Source organism: Gadus macrocephalus, chromosome 1 (genome assembly GCF_031168955.1).
Source record: "Gadus macrocephalus chromosome 1, ASM3116895v1".
Classification (NCBI taxonomy): domain Eukaryota; kingdom Metazoa; phylum Chordata; class Actinopteri; order Gadiformes; family Gadidae; genus Gadus; species Gadus macrocephalus.
This window is the reverse complement of record NC_082382.1, coordinates 23,449,603-23,466,023: the sequence shown is the minus strand read 5'-3', so window position 1 is coordinate 23,466,023 and position 16,421 is coordinate 23,449,603. Positions and strand designations below refer to the sequence as shown.

At 54.4% G+C, this 16,421-nt stretch overlaps 1 protein-coding gene across 2 annotated transcripts; it reads right to left on the bottom strand.

The window, feature by feature from the left end:
• Positions 1-1,429: 1,429 nt before the first annotated feature.
• adnpb (activity-dependent neuroprotector homeobox b) lies at positions 1,430-15,808 on the bottom strand. Of its 2 annotated transcripts, none has more exons than XM_060053097.1 (4): positions 15,110-15,808; positions 9,242-9,361; positions 7,279-7,371; positions 1,430-6,413 (listed from the first exon to the last, which is right to left on the bottom strand). In XM_060053097.1, exons 2-4 carry the CDS (start codon positions 9,347-9,349, stop codon positions 3,354-3,356), a joined length of 3,261 nt encoding a protein of 1,086 aa, XP_059909080.1. In that variant the 5' UTR covers positions 9,350-9,361; positions 15,110-15,808; the 3' UTR covers positions 1,430-3,353. The 2 variants fall into 2 exon arrangements, with proteins under 2 accessions (XP_059909080.1, XP_059909071.1); XM_060053088.1 differs by having other exon boundaries at positions 7,273-7,371; positions 15,110-15,804.
• Positions 15,809-16,421: the final 613 nt, after the last annotated feature.

Genomic DNA, 16,421 nt, shown 5'->3' with positions numbered 1-16,421 from the left:
GTGATGTCACCTGTGACCCCGGGTTACCACGGTGACCCATCCTGCCAGCCCTCGGGCCTTGGCGACCCAGGGTCGGAGCAGCTCCTGTGTGAGCGTGAGCGTGGCGGGCCGCCCCCCCCCCCATCACCGTCAGGACAACAGGCCCCTTCTGGAGATCACAGCAGATCTCCCTCAAACGCGCTGTGGATTCTGTTACATGTGCACTCATGCAAACCTCCCATCATGCAGCTGGGGTCCACCGTGTGTGTGTGTGCTTGTGCATGCGTGAGTGTTTGTGTGTGTCTGTGTGTGTGTGTGTGCATGTGCGTGCGTGCGTGCGTGCGGCACTCCTAGATTACAGCCAGAGGACTGGGAGCACCACTAGGCTTGTTGTTGGCGTGATGAACGAGATTCCATTAAAAACACGACACGCACACTGCCCTACCTGGGGTTTCTTCCTGTCGTCCATCACCAGGAGTTCCTCCTAAACGCATCGCCACACGTCATCCATCCGGCTCCTCCTTTGTCTACCGCAAACCTATTAAGACACCTTTACCTCGATCGCGGGGGATATTACGGAAGGGCAGCGATCATGGAAACGAGACCCAGTCCAAACCCATTAGTACGAACGTGAACCTGGACCCCTTGAAGGGGATGAATGATGAGTGTCTGAGGACCCCATGGCCGACGTGACGCCACTCATTTGCACAACAACTCGGGGAAGGGGGAAAACCCACAGGCCATCCGGAGCGGCCACGGCAACATGTTGATGACATCAGGCTGGCTACCAGAAGGTATCCACAGAGTAGCTCACGTGAAAGGGGGGGGGGGGACCATTCCAACCAGCCTACTGGTTGGAATGGTCTCTCTGGGCAGCTCCCACCTGTGATGTCACAAGTGGCTGGGATGTGACATCCGAAGTGGGCGTGTCCCTCTGGGAGCTGCCCAGAGGGACACGCCCACTTGTGATGTCACAAGTGGCTGGTTTTTTAAATGGTGTGTAATGTGTAAAAAGCTTTGAGAGGAGGCTCATTTTGGTCAACTGGGAGAGATCAATCCCATGCCAGCCCAGAGGTCCTTGGTTCCATCCCCATGTTCTGTAGGATGCCTACATTCTGGACATTTTGAATTGGTCACCCAAGCTAGGTTTTTTTATTTCCCTCTCCTGAGCTGCTGTAACGAGTACATTTCCTCAGAGTGGGATTCATAAAATTCTGTTATCTGATCAACACCCTGGTGGCTCCATAAGGGACCAGCCACTCAGAGGGTGATACTAAGGAAAGGTCCCTCAAAATACTCTGAACACTGAAAATCATAAGCAGAGCCCTGAAAATAATGCATTTTTCAGTTCTATTATAATTGATGCCACGTGTGTCACTAGTGTAAATTGAACTCAAAAACCACAGCGAACCAGGAGGAAGAGGAGGAGAAAACAGAGGAAGAGGCGAGGTTGAGGTCAGCGTGAGAAGCACAATACAGCACTTTATTATTCAGAAAAGCCTCAGTGAAAAATCAAAACAATAATGCAACCAATGTACACCATCCTGAAGATCACAAAGTAAAACACTGCATGGCCTCACAGGGTCATGTTCTAGGCTGCGTTTTTTATTGGGGTGGGGGGGGTCGTGACAGTGGGCCACCATCACGGGAGGGCAAAATAAAGGTCACATGGTCCACAGGGGTGAGGAGACCAGTAGGGTTAGCTGCTGCGCTAACAAAACGCTAACGCAACCCACAGAGCGCGCACGACCCCGTTACACAACCTCGTTACACAACCCGTTTCCGCTTCAATAAAACCCAAATCAACTGCAAATTAAAAAAATATATATAAAGGTTAACGGCGAAGAAAAACAAAAAAAGGAAGCAGGAACATTTCTCGTTATTTAAGTTTTGCATTTATATAGATATATTATTTAGCCAAAAAACTAGGGTTTTTTGTTTAAAAAATAAACATACAGAAAAATACCAGCCACCAAAGCAACGATACGGTCTAGGAACCAATGTGGGACAGGAGGCCTAGCATGTACACGGGAAATAGCAAATATGTTAAGTTCATGTATGGCGACTGTTGTCCAAACATGGCTAAAAAGACTGTACAAATATACACTATCGCTCCGAGCGTCGCCACGCGAAAACCACCGCATCAGGAGAGTCTGAGCTGGGGGTTGACCCCCGACACTAAGCCCCCCACCACTAGGTGGGCACAGCGACATGAACGAGTGCTTCTGTGTAGCCGAGCATACAGGAGATGTAAGAAATAGTTCCTCAGTGTTTGGTGAAAGGCCCCCCGCACGGCAAGGGGTTCAAACATCGTATTCAGATTTCAATCTGATAACGAGGATAGCTTCCGGTTAGCCTCTAAGTCAGTCAGTGTGAACTAAGGCTAGCTTCCGGTTAGCCGCTAGGACAGTCAGTGCTAACGGGGCTAGCTTCCGGTTAGCTGCTAAGTCAGTCAGCGCTAACTAGGCTAGCTTCCTGTTGGCCACTAAGTCAGTCAGTGCTAACCAGGCTGGCTTCCTGCTAGCCGCTAAGTCAGTCAGCACTAACTAGGCTAGCTTCCTGTTGGCCACTAAGTCAGTCAGTGCTAACAAGGCTAGCTTCCGGTTAGCCGCTAAGTCAGTCAGCACTAACTAGGCTAGCTTCTTGTTAGCAGCTAAGTCAGTCAGCGCTAACTAGGCTAGCTTCCGGTTAGCCGCCAAGTCAGTCACCACTAACTAGGCTAGCTTCCGGTTGGCCGCCAAGTCAGTCAGCGCTAACTAGGCTAGCTTCCGGTTAGCCGCTAAGTCAGTCAGTGCTAAATAGGCTAGCTTCCGGTTAACCACTAAGTCAGTCGGTTCTAAACAGGCTAGCTTCCTGTTAGCCGCCAGGTCAGCCAATGCTAACTAAGGCTAGCTACCAGTTAGCCGCTATGTCAGTCAGTGCTAGCTAGGCTAGCTTTCCGTTGGTCGCCAAGTTGATCAGCACTAACAAGGCCAGGTTCCGGTTAGCTGCTAGGTCAGTCAGTGCTAACGAGGCTACCTTCCGGTAAGCCGCTAGGTCAGGCAGTGCTAACGAGGCTAGCCCCTAAGTCGGTCAGTGCTAACTAGGCTAGTTTCCTGTTGGCCACTAAGTCAGTCAGTGCTAACCAGGCTAGCTTCACGTTGGTCGCTAAGTCAGTCGGTTTGGATGGCTTTTAGGAAGAGCTCTCTCTCTCTCGCTCTCCAGAGACACTGCTCAGTGCAGCCCCCGCTGGCCGGGGGATCTCTCCCAGCTCAGGTGAGGCAGAGTCCTCGGCATTGAGTTCATTCTCAAGCTCTCCCTCCTCTCCGTCCGTCTCTCTCTCTCTCTCTCCCCGTCTGTCTGTCTGTCTGTCTGTGTCTCTGTGTCTCTGTGGGTCAGACCTGCTGCTTCCCCAGCTGGGACCGGGTCCTCCCGCTCCGAGCCGACGGTACGAACTTGGGGATGATGATGGGCAGGCTGGCTTTAGCCGCGGGCCGCTCCGCCACGGCCTTCGCCTTCGCCGCAAAGCCGTTCTTCACCGGCGGTGGCGGGGGGGCCGGGGTTGCTCCCCCTCCTCGCTCCTCCTCCTCGTCATCCTCGTCCTCGTCCTCGTCATCCTCGTCGTCTTCCTCATCGTCGTCGGAGTCTCCGTCCGAGGCGGCCTTGGTGGCCCCCCTCGCCTCCCCTTCCTCCTTGGAGCTGGCCGACGTGTCGTTGCCCTGGCTACCGCTTCCCTCGGCGGGGCTGTCCGAGTCCGACGAGTCGATGGCGATGGGCTCGGACAGGTTCAGGGGCTGGATCTGCTGCAGGGTCCTCTTGATGGTCTCCGTCTGCGGCTCCCGTCCGCGGCCCCCCGGGGTGGCGGGGGCCCCCGGCGTCGCGGCCTTGGCCCTGGGCGGGGTCCTGGACGGCCGGGGCTGGGGGCGGGGCGTCGCCACGCCGTTGGACGCCCGCAGCTCGCCCCGCCTCCGCCGCGCCAGCTCCGACACGCCCACCGAGGTGCGGGAGGTCCGGCTGGGGGCGCTGACGTCCCCGGCGCCGCAGACGGGGGCGAGCGCCAGCCCGTGGGTGAGGCGCCCCGCCTCCAGCGCGTCGAAGCCCAGCAGCACGCCGGTGCCCTGCGTCTCGCAGTCCGCCACGCACTTCCTGCGCCGGTTGACGAAGTGGCTGGCGATGTCCGACTTCCAGAGCCACAGGCCGGCCGCCAGCTTCTCCACCTCGCGCCGCGTGGGGTAGGGCTGCTGGTTGAAGTAGTGCGTGAGGAAGCCCTTCCGCGACTCGTACGACTCGTCCTCGTGGCCCTTGGGGTCGAGGGCCAGCACCACCGGCTCGTCCGGGTTCTCCACGAAGGTGCCCGGCGGGTGAGCCCTCTTCCCGGGCGGCCCGGGTCTCCTCCGCTTGGGCTCCGGGGGTGCGTCGGCGGCCGCGGCGCCCTCCACGCCCTCGAAGCCGGCCCGCTTCAGGGCGTTGGTCTGGGCCTGCGTGACGCGGGCCGAGGGCGAGGGCCGGCTGTCCTGGCCGTTGGGGGTCTTGCCCACGCCGCGGCAGTGCACCAGGTGCAGGGTGATGGTGGAGGCCGTCATGTTGCTGGTGTACACGCCCAGGCAGTGGATGCACTTGTAGGTCAGCTTCTTCTCCACGGGGTGCACCGTCTGGATCACCTGGTGCCGCTCCCGCAGGTGGTGCGCCAGGGCGTCCGAGATGGGGCCCTTGAGGATGGAGAAGCAGAGCGGGCACAGCGTCTTGCCCACGTCCCTCTTGTAGGGCACGGCGGCCTGGCTGGCGTTCTTGGGCGTGGCGCCGTCGGCGGCCTCCGGGGGCGCCTTGGGGGGCGTCTGTGGCGTGGAGCGCTTGCTGGGCGTCAGGGAGGTGGCGGAGGCGGAGGCGGCGGCGGGGCCGGCGGTGGCGGCGGCCGTGGCGTTGTTCTGGGCGTGGAAGGCCACCGACTCCTCGGGCGCGTCCTTCATGTTGTAGGTGGTCACGATCAGCTGCACGTTCTTGGGGTTCCCCTGCTGCAGGGTCAGGTCGAAGGTCAGGGGAGAGTCAGTGCGGGCGACGAAGGGCTCGTTGGGGTGCGAGTTGCGCATGTGCGCCACCATCTTCTCCACGTCGTTGAAGGTGGCGCGGCAGTGCGGGCAGGAGAGGCCGTGGATCAGCATGTGGTTGAGCAGCGTGTCGCTGGGCAGGTAGCGGTTGCAGTACAGACACTTGCTGGTGAAGTTGTGGATCTTCATGATGTAGTTGGCCACGGCGGGCACCTTCTCCGCCTTGTGCTCCTTCTCAAAGTGCAGGCTGTACACGTTCTCCGGGAACAGCTCGTTGCAGATGGTGCAGATCTTCCACTTCTGCGTGTACGAGTTGCCCAGCGCCGAGGAGCCGCCCTTCTTGCCCGCCACCGAGGCCACGGTGGTGGCCGCCGCCTGCACGCGCGCCCCCAGCGGGTTGGCCTTCAGCGACGCGCTCACCAGGCTCCGCATGTTGCCCCCCGTGAGCAGCTGCTTGGCCGCCTGCGACTGCTGCGGCACCGACACCTGGGCGTTCCCGGGCAGCGTGATCCGCACCTGCTGCCCGCCCACCGAGAACGACTGCGTGGCGCCCGCCTTCAGCCCGAGCGTGTTCTGCTTCAGCCCGGCCAGCAGCCCCCCGTGGGCGCCGGGCTTGGACGGGATGACGATGCGGCCCGCGTGCTGCGAGCCCATGGGCCGTGTGGTGGCCATGACGGCGCCCTTGGGCCCCATGCCGATGATGGTCTTGTCGCCGATGGTCTTGGGCATCATGTTGAGGCTGGGCTTGGGCCGCGGCACCACCACGTTGGTGTGGCCGATCATGGCCGTCACCTGGTAGCCGATGCGCTCGTGGTCCTCGATGACGTGCTGCACCAGCGCCTCGTACGTGCGCGGCACGAACAGGCACTTCTTGCAGTGGATCTGGTTGCTGTTGCTGGCGTGTTGGGCGTTGGCGTGGCCGTGGCCGGCCGCGCCCCCTGAGGTAGTGCCGTTCTGCGTGGCGGCGGCGGCGGCGGCGGCGGCTGGCTTGTCGCCCGGCTTGGCGAGGTAGGGCTGCGCCACGTGCTGGAAGTGCTCGCGGTAGATGTGCTTGCGCACCACGTTGTACAGGGGGTCCCGGTACGTGCACTTCTTGCAGTAGTACACGGCCTGCTCCACGCCGCCGTCCGCCGTGCGCCGCACCGCGCCGTCCTTCGTCATCATCAGGCCGCCGGCGCCGGCGCCCGTCCCCATGGCTCCGGGCCGGGGGGGGTTGGCGGGCATGTGGAACAGCTTGATGTGGAACTCCAGGGTCTTCTTGTTGCCGTTGTAGGTGCAGTAGGGGCAGTTGAGCAGGATGCGGCTCTCGAAGTCCTCGCTGTGGACGTTGCGGAAGTGGCTCTTGTAGGCCGAGAAGTACTTGGAGGAGAAGGGGCAGCCGGAGCAGCAGAAGGGCTTTGAGCGGTACTCCTGCGGGGGGGGGGCAGGCAGAGAGAGAGAGGGGGGGTCATACGCTGGCTTTAGCTGTGTTCGAAATCGTTCCCTATCATGGATGTAGTGCACTAAATAGGGTGCACGCCATTTTGTAGGGTGTTCGAATTCTCAATGGTCCACTATATAGGGCACTATATAGTGGACTTAAAATAGGGTACATACGATACGATGTTCCCTACACGTTACTCCCGTATACCACAATGCAATGCGGTCGTGTTTTTCCGGAGGAGAAGAAGAAGCTGAATAACCGCGAAAACGAATACATTTAATGATGGAGTCTCCGGCTTTCGTTTAGAAATGTCAACAATTTATTTGGGATTTAACATTATATATTTAACATTCAAAATTAATAAAAAAAAATACTTGAACAAGGAAATGTAATATTCAACATCAATACCACCTCCAGCTTTCCTCGTGAGTGCCTGATTTGTTTACATGATGTGGGCGCATCTGTCTGCGTCACACAAATACCCGGCGCATTTACTGACGCAAATGACGTTTAGAAATGTTCAGCGTAGTGTCCGAACACTCGTTCCCTATTCCCTATATAGTGCACTATGTCATGTACACTATATAGGTAATAGGGAACGAGTGTATAGGGAACGATTTCGAACACAGCTTTTGTGTTGTGATCGACTGAATGACCACACGGGACCAACGGTAAGCCGCGCACGTCAAACCAGTTCTTAGCGTGATGCGCGTCTTCTGACCTGATCCACGTGTTGATTTTGTGTGCCGCTTGTGAGCGTGCTGACGAGGTTCTAAGCGTGACCGCAGTGCAGATGGCGGTCGAAAAAAACGTGTACGCGCGCGTGATGCTCGCAGGTATACCTACATTTACCTGCACTTTGGTGTGGGACGGCTCCCACATGCACACGTCGTCCCAGTTGGTGTGCTTAATGTAGATGTCAGGAGGGGTGTAGTCCTTGTAGTCCTGACGGGACAAACAGACAGGAGGATCGTCAGTACCACTGCCTATTAGCAGACACTAGTACCCAGAGAGACTTCCAGTGGATTCAGACACATTAAGGGGAGGTCTGGGGTCATCATGCTCCAAGATGCCTACAGGCAGACTTGGATAGAATTATATTGATGATCTATTCATTTTGAACTCTTGGTTCTAATTCGGAGTACACCTTTGAAGGGGGGGATTGTTCTCCCCCGGGTTAGGGTAGATAAAAGCAGCTCAATACCATGTAAAAAATGTTACATAAGAGCAGAACAGATGACCTAGGCGAGAGGAGAAAGACTGAGGATTTACCGTTCCCTATAACCATCATCGATAAAAGTTAACTGCTGCGCCACATTAAACCCTGTTTATCATCATTTTATTCCCATTTTTTATTTGCCGTGTCTTTCGGAAAACCTGGCCAAGAGCAGTGTGTACACAGGGATTAAAACCTCTAAATAATGAGCAGGCAGCAGCCAATGCATTAAGATCGACCAGCCACCCGGGTGAGATGAGAAGGCTGCATTTACAGTGGAAACATCCTGGAGGTGAACGGACCAACACCTGGATGACGACCACCTGAGACGCCATCCAGGTAGCATCACATGTGTTCAGGTAGAGCACCTACGCCCTGGATGACTGCCCTGTGTCTAAAGCCCAGCCGAGCGCCGTAAGTGGGGTGAACCCGGGACTCTGTACACAGCAGCAAACCTCAGACCGCTGCATGTGTCGCAGGCCGGGCCTGGAACGTTGTTTGACTGATATTCCTACGGACGCTGGAACCAACCAACAATAGACAACAACAATGGACATTTTATTTATTTTTATTTATTTATATCTGTATTTTTGCACATCCATCTGCACTGTTTTTATGTATGTTTTATGCTGCTACTGGATACTTGAATTTCCCTCGGGATTAATAAAGTATATATCTACCTATCTAACCGCCGTTTCGTTTCACTCACAATCCCTACAACCCGCTCCCCGGCAACGGTACCGTCGCCATAGTACCACAATTAGCTCCATGGCAACGGAACCAGCTCCATGATAACAGAACCGTCACACCTGCGACAGAACGCGCTCCGTAGCAACAGAACCACGTCCGCAGCAACTGACCCGTCACCATAGTAACAGGGCCGGCTCCATAGCAACAGAACCAGTTGACGGAACGGAACTGTCACAAAGGCCGAACACGCTCTGTAGCAACAGAAACGTTGCCATAGTAACAGAACCGACTCCATAGCAACCCATTTGGAACCGTAGTAACAGCCAGTGTTTCGGACACGCTGGCTGCCTTTAAGTGACTCAATGCTTGGATTGATTGATTGCTTGTTTGAGTGTTTTGACCTCAGACACAACAGGGGGACCCAATCAGAGCCTGACCACTGTTTAGTGAGCACTAGAACGGATGTGTCGGGCCTCCACGGTGAACCAAATACAGGCCATTCGAGGAACTACAAGCTAATCTCTACCGTGATCCACCTATAGGCCCTCAGAGGAACTACAAGCTAGTCTCTGCCGTGATCCACCTACAGGCCCTCAGAGGAACTACATGCTAGTCTCTACCATGATCCACCTACAGGCCGTCAGAGGAACTACATGCTAGTCTCTACCGTGAACCACCTACAGGCCAGTATAGGAACTACATGCTAGTCTCTACCGTGACCCACCTACAGGCCGTTAGAGGAACTACATGCTAATCACTCGAAACACTAGTCTCTCCACACACTAGTCTCTCCACACACTAGTCTCTCCACACACTAGTCTCTTCCCCCTGACCTGCCCAATCCGACCGTCTGTCCGTCTGTCCCCCACCAGGGACGTGGCTGTGTTGCGTCACCCCGGTGGGTCTTACCTCCAGGTGGTCCCTGCAGAACTCCAGCCCGATGTCTCCCAGGACCCTCTTGACATTCTTGCGAGCTTTGCGCAGGCTGCCCAGGTTGTTGACAGGCAGCTGGAACATCCTGACGCACACCTGGACACAGACAGACACAGAGGGGGGGTCAGACGAGGGTGACGGCAGTCGCATCGTTCATACAGCAGCACACCAGACTACAGCACTACATTCGTGTGCCACTCTGAAACCTCCTGATACACCAGTATACACGTGGATGTACGAGGGACGCGTCGCTGAGGACTTCAGGGAGGTCAGTACCAGGGTCCCGCCCACTACAAGGTGTACTGTCTGAGGGACGTTTTTAGTTGACCAAAATGAACGTTCACCTGTGGCCACTCCAAGCACTTTTAAAACTAGGGCTTTACCTTCACCCATTCACACACACAGTCATTCACCCAGTCACAAACCCAGTCGCCCAGTCATACACCGATGGCGACGTCAGTTATGCAAGGCAACAGCCAGCTGGTCGGGAGCAGCAAGGGCCAGCCACCCAGCTCGGAGGATCAGGGGCTCGAACTACCAACCTGCTTTACCTGCCGAGCGAATGGCGCCCTCGCACGTTGAGCGCCAAGCCACCCCGCTAGTGTTTACATGAGTAAATGGTAAGCTGCACAGCCGAGGGTCAGAAGACACACCAGACATGGTTTCAAGTGATAGACCTGTTCGCTGTACTCCAATAAGGTACACCCGTTTCTCTTAGTTCAGAATGTGGCGAGCAAAGTAGTGCTAGACTTAAGTTCATAAACCTCCCATCTTGGCTCTACAAATCCATAGATCCAAGATGGTTTGAGAAGGACATCTGAGAACATGCATTGTCTACCCTAACCCTAACACTGTCTAAACCCTACCTTCTCCCGAATGACCCGTCTCTGTACAGTCTATCCCCTACCTGCTGCTTAATGACCAGTCTCTGTATTGTCTAACCCGTATCTGCTCCTTGATGACCGGTTATTGTAATGTCTAACCCCTGCCTGCTGCTTAATGACCCGTCTCTGTATTCACCGTCTAACCCCTACCTGCTCCTCAATGACCTGTCTCTGTATTCACCGTCTAACCCCTGCCTGCCTCTTTAAGGGTCTTGCGAGGGGGGAGTTATTGCAGGAAGAGAACCGTGGGTCCATGAGTGAGCTGGATAGAGGAGTGCCAGTCTGACTGTGGTGTTGGACTACAGTCAGACAACCTCAGCGTTATCTAAAAGATTTGAGTGGAGGAAGGTTGAGGCTAATGACGATGGGGAAATGTCCTGCACGAGACTTCAGAGTGAGACTTGCGCCTCGAGCGAGACTTGGTTAGACACTAGAACAACCAGACAGAATCAAGCGAAAGGTCAAAGACAAAAGTTGCTAACTGATCTGTTCCATAATGTTATCCGACGTATATAATAAGCCTGTCAGTGGCCGGAAAACCTGTATTGATGGGGCGCCATTGCCCCAAACAGATACAGGGCAGCACATCTCATGGCTGATTTTGGAATAATGTCAAAAACTGTCCATAAACACAATCGTTGTTTAGACCAAAAAAAACTCTGGTTGGAAAAACCTGAAGTTATCCTTTAAGGGCCTGTTCTGTTTTCACTGTCCAACCCCTACTTTCTCCTGACGAGCCGTCCCTGTGTCCATTGTCCAACCCGCTCCTTAATGACCCGTCTCTGTACTGTCTAACCCGTATCTGCTCCTTATTGACCCGTCTCTGTAGTCACTGTCTAACCCCTATCTGCTCCTTAATAACCTGTCTCTGTACTGTCCAAGCTGCTCCTTAATGAAGCGTCTCTGTACCGTCTTACCCCTACTTGCTCCTTTATGACCCGTCTGTGTACTGTCCAAGTTCAACCCCAACCTGCTCCTTAATGACCCATCTATGTAGCCACTGTCTAACCCCTACCTGCCCCTTAATGACCCGTCTCTGTGTTCAGCTCGAAACCATTTGGATAAAACCCAGGTTTAATTGGCTAAAATGTATTCAAAGTGCGTGCCACTTGGCACCTGACCACAGCAGCTCAGAAGGCAGAAACGAGACAGCTGTTGTCTGCCATATGTGGCAACAAGTGTGTCCCCAACATCTGCTGGTGGCAGTTACATCTGGACTAGGGAGGGAGAGCTGTTTGTTGTCGTCAGCGGAGACGGAAGGGGTCAACGCACAGGAAGGGACGGGGGTTCGACTTCATAATGTCACCGTGTCTGACCAGCGATGGCTGAGGGGAGAGCTGATGGTGTAAGGTTGAGTGTCCAGTAGGGGTGTGACGATACACTCAGCTCACGAGACGAGACGAGACACGATATTCGGTTCACGAGAACGAGACGAGACGAGATTTTAAGAAAACGACAATGACAAAATATATGACTGGACCAACAGACTTTTATTTAACCGAGTTGCACATGCATTTTAAAATGTTTTATTATAACTCTTAACATTCATGAAATTGAAACTAAAACTAAAATGCATAAGTAAAATAAATTAAATTAAATAATTCTCTTTTTTTTCAAGTGCAAACAATATTATGTGCAAAACCAAATCAAAGTTCTACTCCATCAATACAGAGTGCAAATAGTGCAAACACAGTCCGACCAAGTATGTCATTGACAACTTGGTATTGTCCGTGTCTTATCAGTCACTCTACTGCCATTCATCATTTCCGCCAGGTACCCAAAATGCTGCCAAACAAATCATTTAAAAGTGGCGCGGGCATCTTCCACGGTAATACAGGTATTTTCCGACGTCATTCTGGCTGCCTGTGGCTGCTTCCCCTGCTTCCCCTCCTTCTCCTCCTCCTTCTCCTTCGTTAGGTTCTGGCAGGCTTGACGTAGCAAAGGCGCATTACTGCCCCTACAGGCCACAAATAGAAGTTTGGATAGCTCACAAATCTCGCGAGACCGATTTTTAACGCGAGGGGTAATATCGTCGAGTTTAATCTCGCGAGATCTCGTGGCACGAGATCTCGTCACACCCCTAGTGTCCAGTGTTCACCAGTGTGATGATGGATGTATGACTGATAGATCAGCCTACCCAGTGCCCTCAACCTATAGTACTTTTACGAAGCTCAATCTCTTTGTGTCCTCACGCTAGATTACCAGACGGAAAATAGCACTAATTGGCCCATTTGGCCCGGATTGGTCGACAGACTCAATTAATGATTTCAAACATAAACTCATGGCAGGTCAAAGGTCAAAAATGAACGTCAACCCCCCAAACACGGCAGTAACAACAAACAGTGCACCACTATTTAGGTTCCCAGGCCAGACTTCCCCTCTGGGGACCATGAGAAGCCAGCCCAGATGAAGAACTACACCATGGGGTTACTATACTGGCTAGTCCACGAGACAGCAGTCTTCTGACGACGTCCCTTCTGTCTGTCTGTCTGTCTGACTGACTTCCTATCCGTCTGTCTGTCTGTCGGGCACACAGACAAACAGGAAGGAGTGGGTGGGTGGATGAGTAAAGAGAGCGCGAGCGAAACCCTCCCTTCCTCCCTCCCTCACTCCCTCACTGCGGCCTATTCCCCCCATAGTCTGTAGATGGCGCTAGCGAGTACAGCAGCCTCCATTATGTAAGCTCCTCTGGCCTTGCAGAGCACTCACAGAATGGCGCCTCCTATTGAGGCAGTAGAGGCCTCGACAATACGTACGCAGAGCTGGGGGGGGGGGGGGGGGGGAAGAGAGAGAGAGAGAGAGAGAGAGAGAGAGAGAGAGAGAGAGAGAGAGAGAGAGAGACGGGTTGGGAGAGCGAAGGGAGGGAGGGGAGTGGAGGGAGGGGGAGGGGGAGGGGGAGAGGAGGGGGATGGGAGGACAGCGAGAGAGAGAGACTGGTTGACAGAGAGCAGGGAGGGAGGGCGAGGGTGAGAAGGGGGAGGAGAGCAAGAGAGAGACGGGTTGAGAGTGAGACGGGTTGAGGGAGGGAAGGGGAGGGGAGAGGGAGGGGAGGGGGGGGAGCGAGAGAGACTGGTTGAGAGAGAAACTGGTTGAGGGAGGGAGGGGGAGAGTGAGGAGAGCGAGAGAGACAGAGAGAGACGGGTTTAAAGCAGGGAGGGAGGGAGGGGGTGTGAGAGGAAGGGAGGGTGAGAGTGGAGGGGGGAGGGGGGGTTGAAAGGAAAGCAGAGGACGAGAGGAGTGAGAGAAGGCGAGGGAAAGGGAGGGGGTGGAGAGTAGGGGGGGGAGGAGGGAGAGACAGATGCATGGAGGAGAAGAGAGGGCGGGTGAGAGAGGGAGAGAGCAGAGGGGGAAGGGAGGCAATCAGAGGGAGGGGGAGAGGAGGGAAAGGGTGAGGGGGTGGGGTGAGGAGGAAAGGAGACGGAGGGGGAGGGTGTGAGTGAGCAGGCAGGAGAGGGAGAGAGGGAGGGAGGGGGAGATAGAGAGGAAGGGAGAGCGCGAGAGCAAGCATGAGGGGGAGGGAGGGAGAGAGAGCGCACATGAGGGGAAGGGAGGGAGGGAGGGATTGAGAGTGAGCATGAGGGGAAGGGGGGAGGGAGGGAGGGAGAGAGCGAGAGCAAGCATGAGTGGAAGGGAGGGAGGGAGAGCAAGAGCAAGCATGAGGGGGAGGGAGGGAAGGAGAGTGCGAGAGCAAGGGAGGGAGGGAGGGAGTGTGAGGGAGGGAGGGAGCTAGGGAAGGAGAGTGTGAGTAGGAATAAAGGGAGGGAGAGTAGGAAGGAATAGGCCTGAGAGAAGCTTGTTCTTTTACCTTTACAGCGACCAGGCCACAGTTTGTACGCGCCTTACCTCCACGAGAACACGACTACCTGAGCACTGCACCCTGGCATGTTGACAACCCACTGTTTTGGGGTGAAGACCAGGGCTGCTGGTATCAATATAGCCCGTTTATGTCCCCATTGTATACACAGCTACTCGGACGGGCTACCTCTGTTCAGCCTGGGGCGTTCCAATTAATCCTCCATACACAGCGGGGTTAGGCTAGGTGTGTCAATTGACGACACACCTGTCACGGTTTAACACAACAGGGGTGCGTCTTGTGTGTGTTTGGTGTGTGTGGGAGGGGAGAAGTCCAGTACTGGACCCTAAACAGCTGACATCACGGTTCACCCCAAATGTATTTGCATACAGCATCAGGTGTGAGCTGCCTGATCACTACACCGTCACCTGTGCACGCGCATGGAGTTTAAATACACACTGGACCGGATCGTGACCGCGCGTCGTTTGTTTATTTAAGGGGAACACACGCAGACCGACAAGTCCGTCTCACCCGGGCCGGGGTCGTCCGGGAAAATGAATAAAAGACCTGTACTACAACTGTTTTATAATCACGTATACACGCACAACTACATTGGAAAACAATCCATGACAGCCCCAATAGTCAGCCTTTCGATATAACACGTTATAAAGACTACAGGTCAAGTGGTCCGTGGTCAGCCCATAAGGCCGATGGGAAAACCAGACCACGGTCAGCCTGGTTCTGGAAGTGAGCCAATACCAATCTGTCAATACGCGGATCGATAGGTGTGATCAGGAGCCACTGCTTCTGACAAAGAGGAGCAGAGGTAGCGCGCTAGGTTAGCTTGCTAAGCTAACTCCTACCACCAGAGACGTGGGGGACAGGCTGCTATTGTGTGTTTATCCCGTGATGGTGTCGTTAAAGCGCACAGCAGAGGTCCGGGTGGCGTTGTGGCCCGCCCGGGGGTTAGACCCCGACCACACCGGGACCCGGCACAACTTATCCGGACTAACAAGTCCCTTAACTTGGACTAGGTGGAGCTAACTGAACTAGCGACCCGGACCGGTAGGGAACACTAGCCCCGTGGCTAACACCACCACTCAAGACAGCTGTAAACATGAATAATATCGATATTAATAATCCTAAAGAACTATAAGGATACTCCACCTGCTTGGAGGTCCAACTCGACTCAGGTCCGGCTGTTGTTCCGTCCTTCCTCCAGAACAGCGGAGAGGGTAAATAATCAACCCGGACTTTCGTGTCCTATCCCCGGCTACGTGAAGACGGAGCCACCGCCGACCTGAGCTCCTCTCCTCCGCCGCCTTTCCTATCTCCTCTCTCGGGTTATTCTCCTTCTTCTGGACGCTCAAACCATGCCCAGGTCGTCCAGTATCCGCTGTCCCTTGTCTGCTGGTTGTGGGCAGGGGTTTCTTCCAGTGATTAGAAAACAACTAAACTCGCTCCGCGGTGGACGTGTGGAGCGGGGCTGTGGTAGTGTGAGCGCTGCTGGCTGATCCGTCCCCCATTCTCTCCCTCCTCCCGACAGACAATACAGAAGCGACCAGCCTGGAAACCACCAGCTCCAAGCTCCAAAATGGCGCAAATAAAGTGCGGAAGTGACGTGTTTTAATTAACATAACAATCTAATTCGTCAGATACTCGTGATTGTTTTCCGTCGTGAAACTTAATTGGGAATTTTCTTAAATTCAACATTGAAGTTATGCTCCGAATTTACGAATTATTTCGTCCAAAGAAAATCTGTGGTGCCGTATACCGTGCTGGATCCAAGCGGGTAAACAAGCCTATGTTGTAGTACCAACGGTTTTCCAATGGTAGGCGTCCTTTTCTTGTGACTGAGCGCATGCGCCGCACAACGACATCTGGCGCCCTCCCATCGGATGGATACACTGCCTCCGCACTCACGCGGGGCCTCAGCACTTCACACGTCGGAGGGGTATCTGGGCTGAGCGGCCTGTAGGTGGCGCTGCAGTGGTCCTGTGTGACGTGCTGATAAGCCGACCGGGACTACCTTCTGAACTGCTGCTTGGGGCATGGGAGGCCGTAAGAACACGAGTTTACACTGCCGTTGCAGGTTTATTTGTATTTGTGTGTGTTTAGTGCTGTGTGTGTGTGTGTGTATCGCTCACACACACACACACACACACAGGTGAATAGTGTGTGAGGGCACTAGTTAAATTAGTTCTTAGGGGTGTTTGTGTGAGAAGAGGGTGGAGTGTGTGTGTGTTTGTGTGAACAGATGCTAAAAGTGACCTATGTCTAAAGAATTACCTCTTTTTATTTGAGAAGCTCCAGCTGTTCATCCACTAACTAGGACAGCTCACAGAGAGCAATTAGAAATTAGCATTTTATCATTTAGCAGACACTTATCTAAGTGGATTTAGTCCTTGAGGAGCAGGTAGGGGTCAGGGGTCATCTTAAGTTTAGCCCTACTACTTAGTAAGGGTTAGGGTCACTGGGG

Bases quoted from the DNA above. Each gene is read 5' to 3' on its own strand.
- adnpb (XM_060053088.1), bottom strand. From the start codon at position 9,349: ATGTTCCAGCTGCCTGTCAACAACCTGGGCAGCCTGCGCAAAGCTCGC. The intron at 7,372-9,241 runs GTAAGACCCACC...TTGTCCCGTCAG, and splicing joins TCTGCAGGGACCACCTGGAG to GACTACAAGGACTACACCCC. The intron at 6,414-7,272 runs GTAGGTATACCT...CCCCCCCCGCAG, and splicing joins ACACCAAAGTGCAGGTAAAT to GAGTACCGCTCAAAGCCCTT.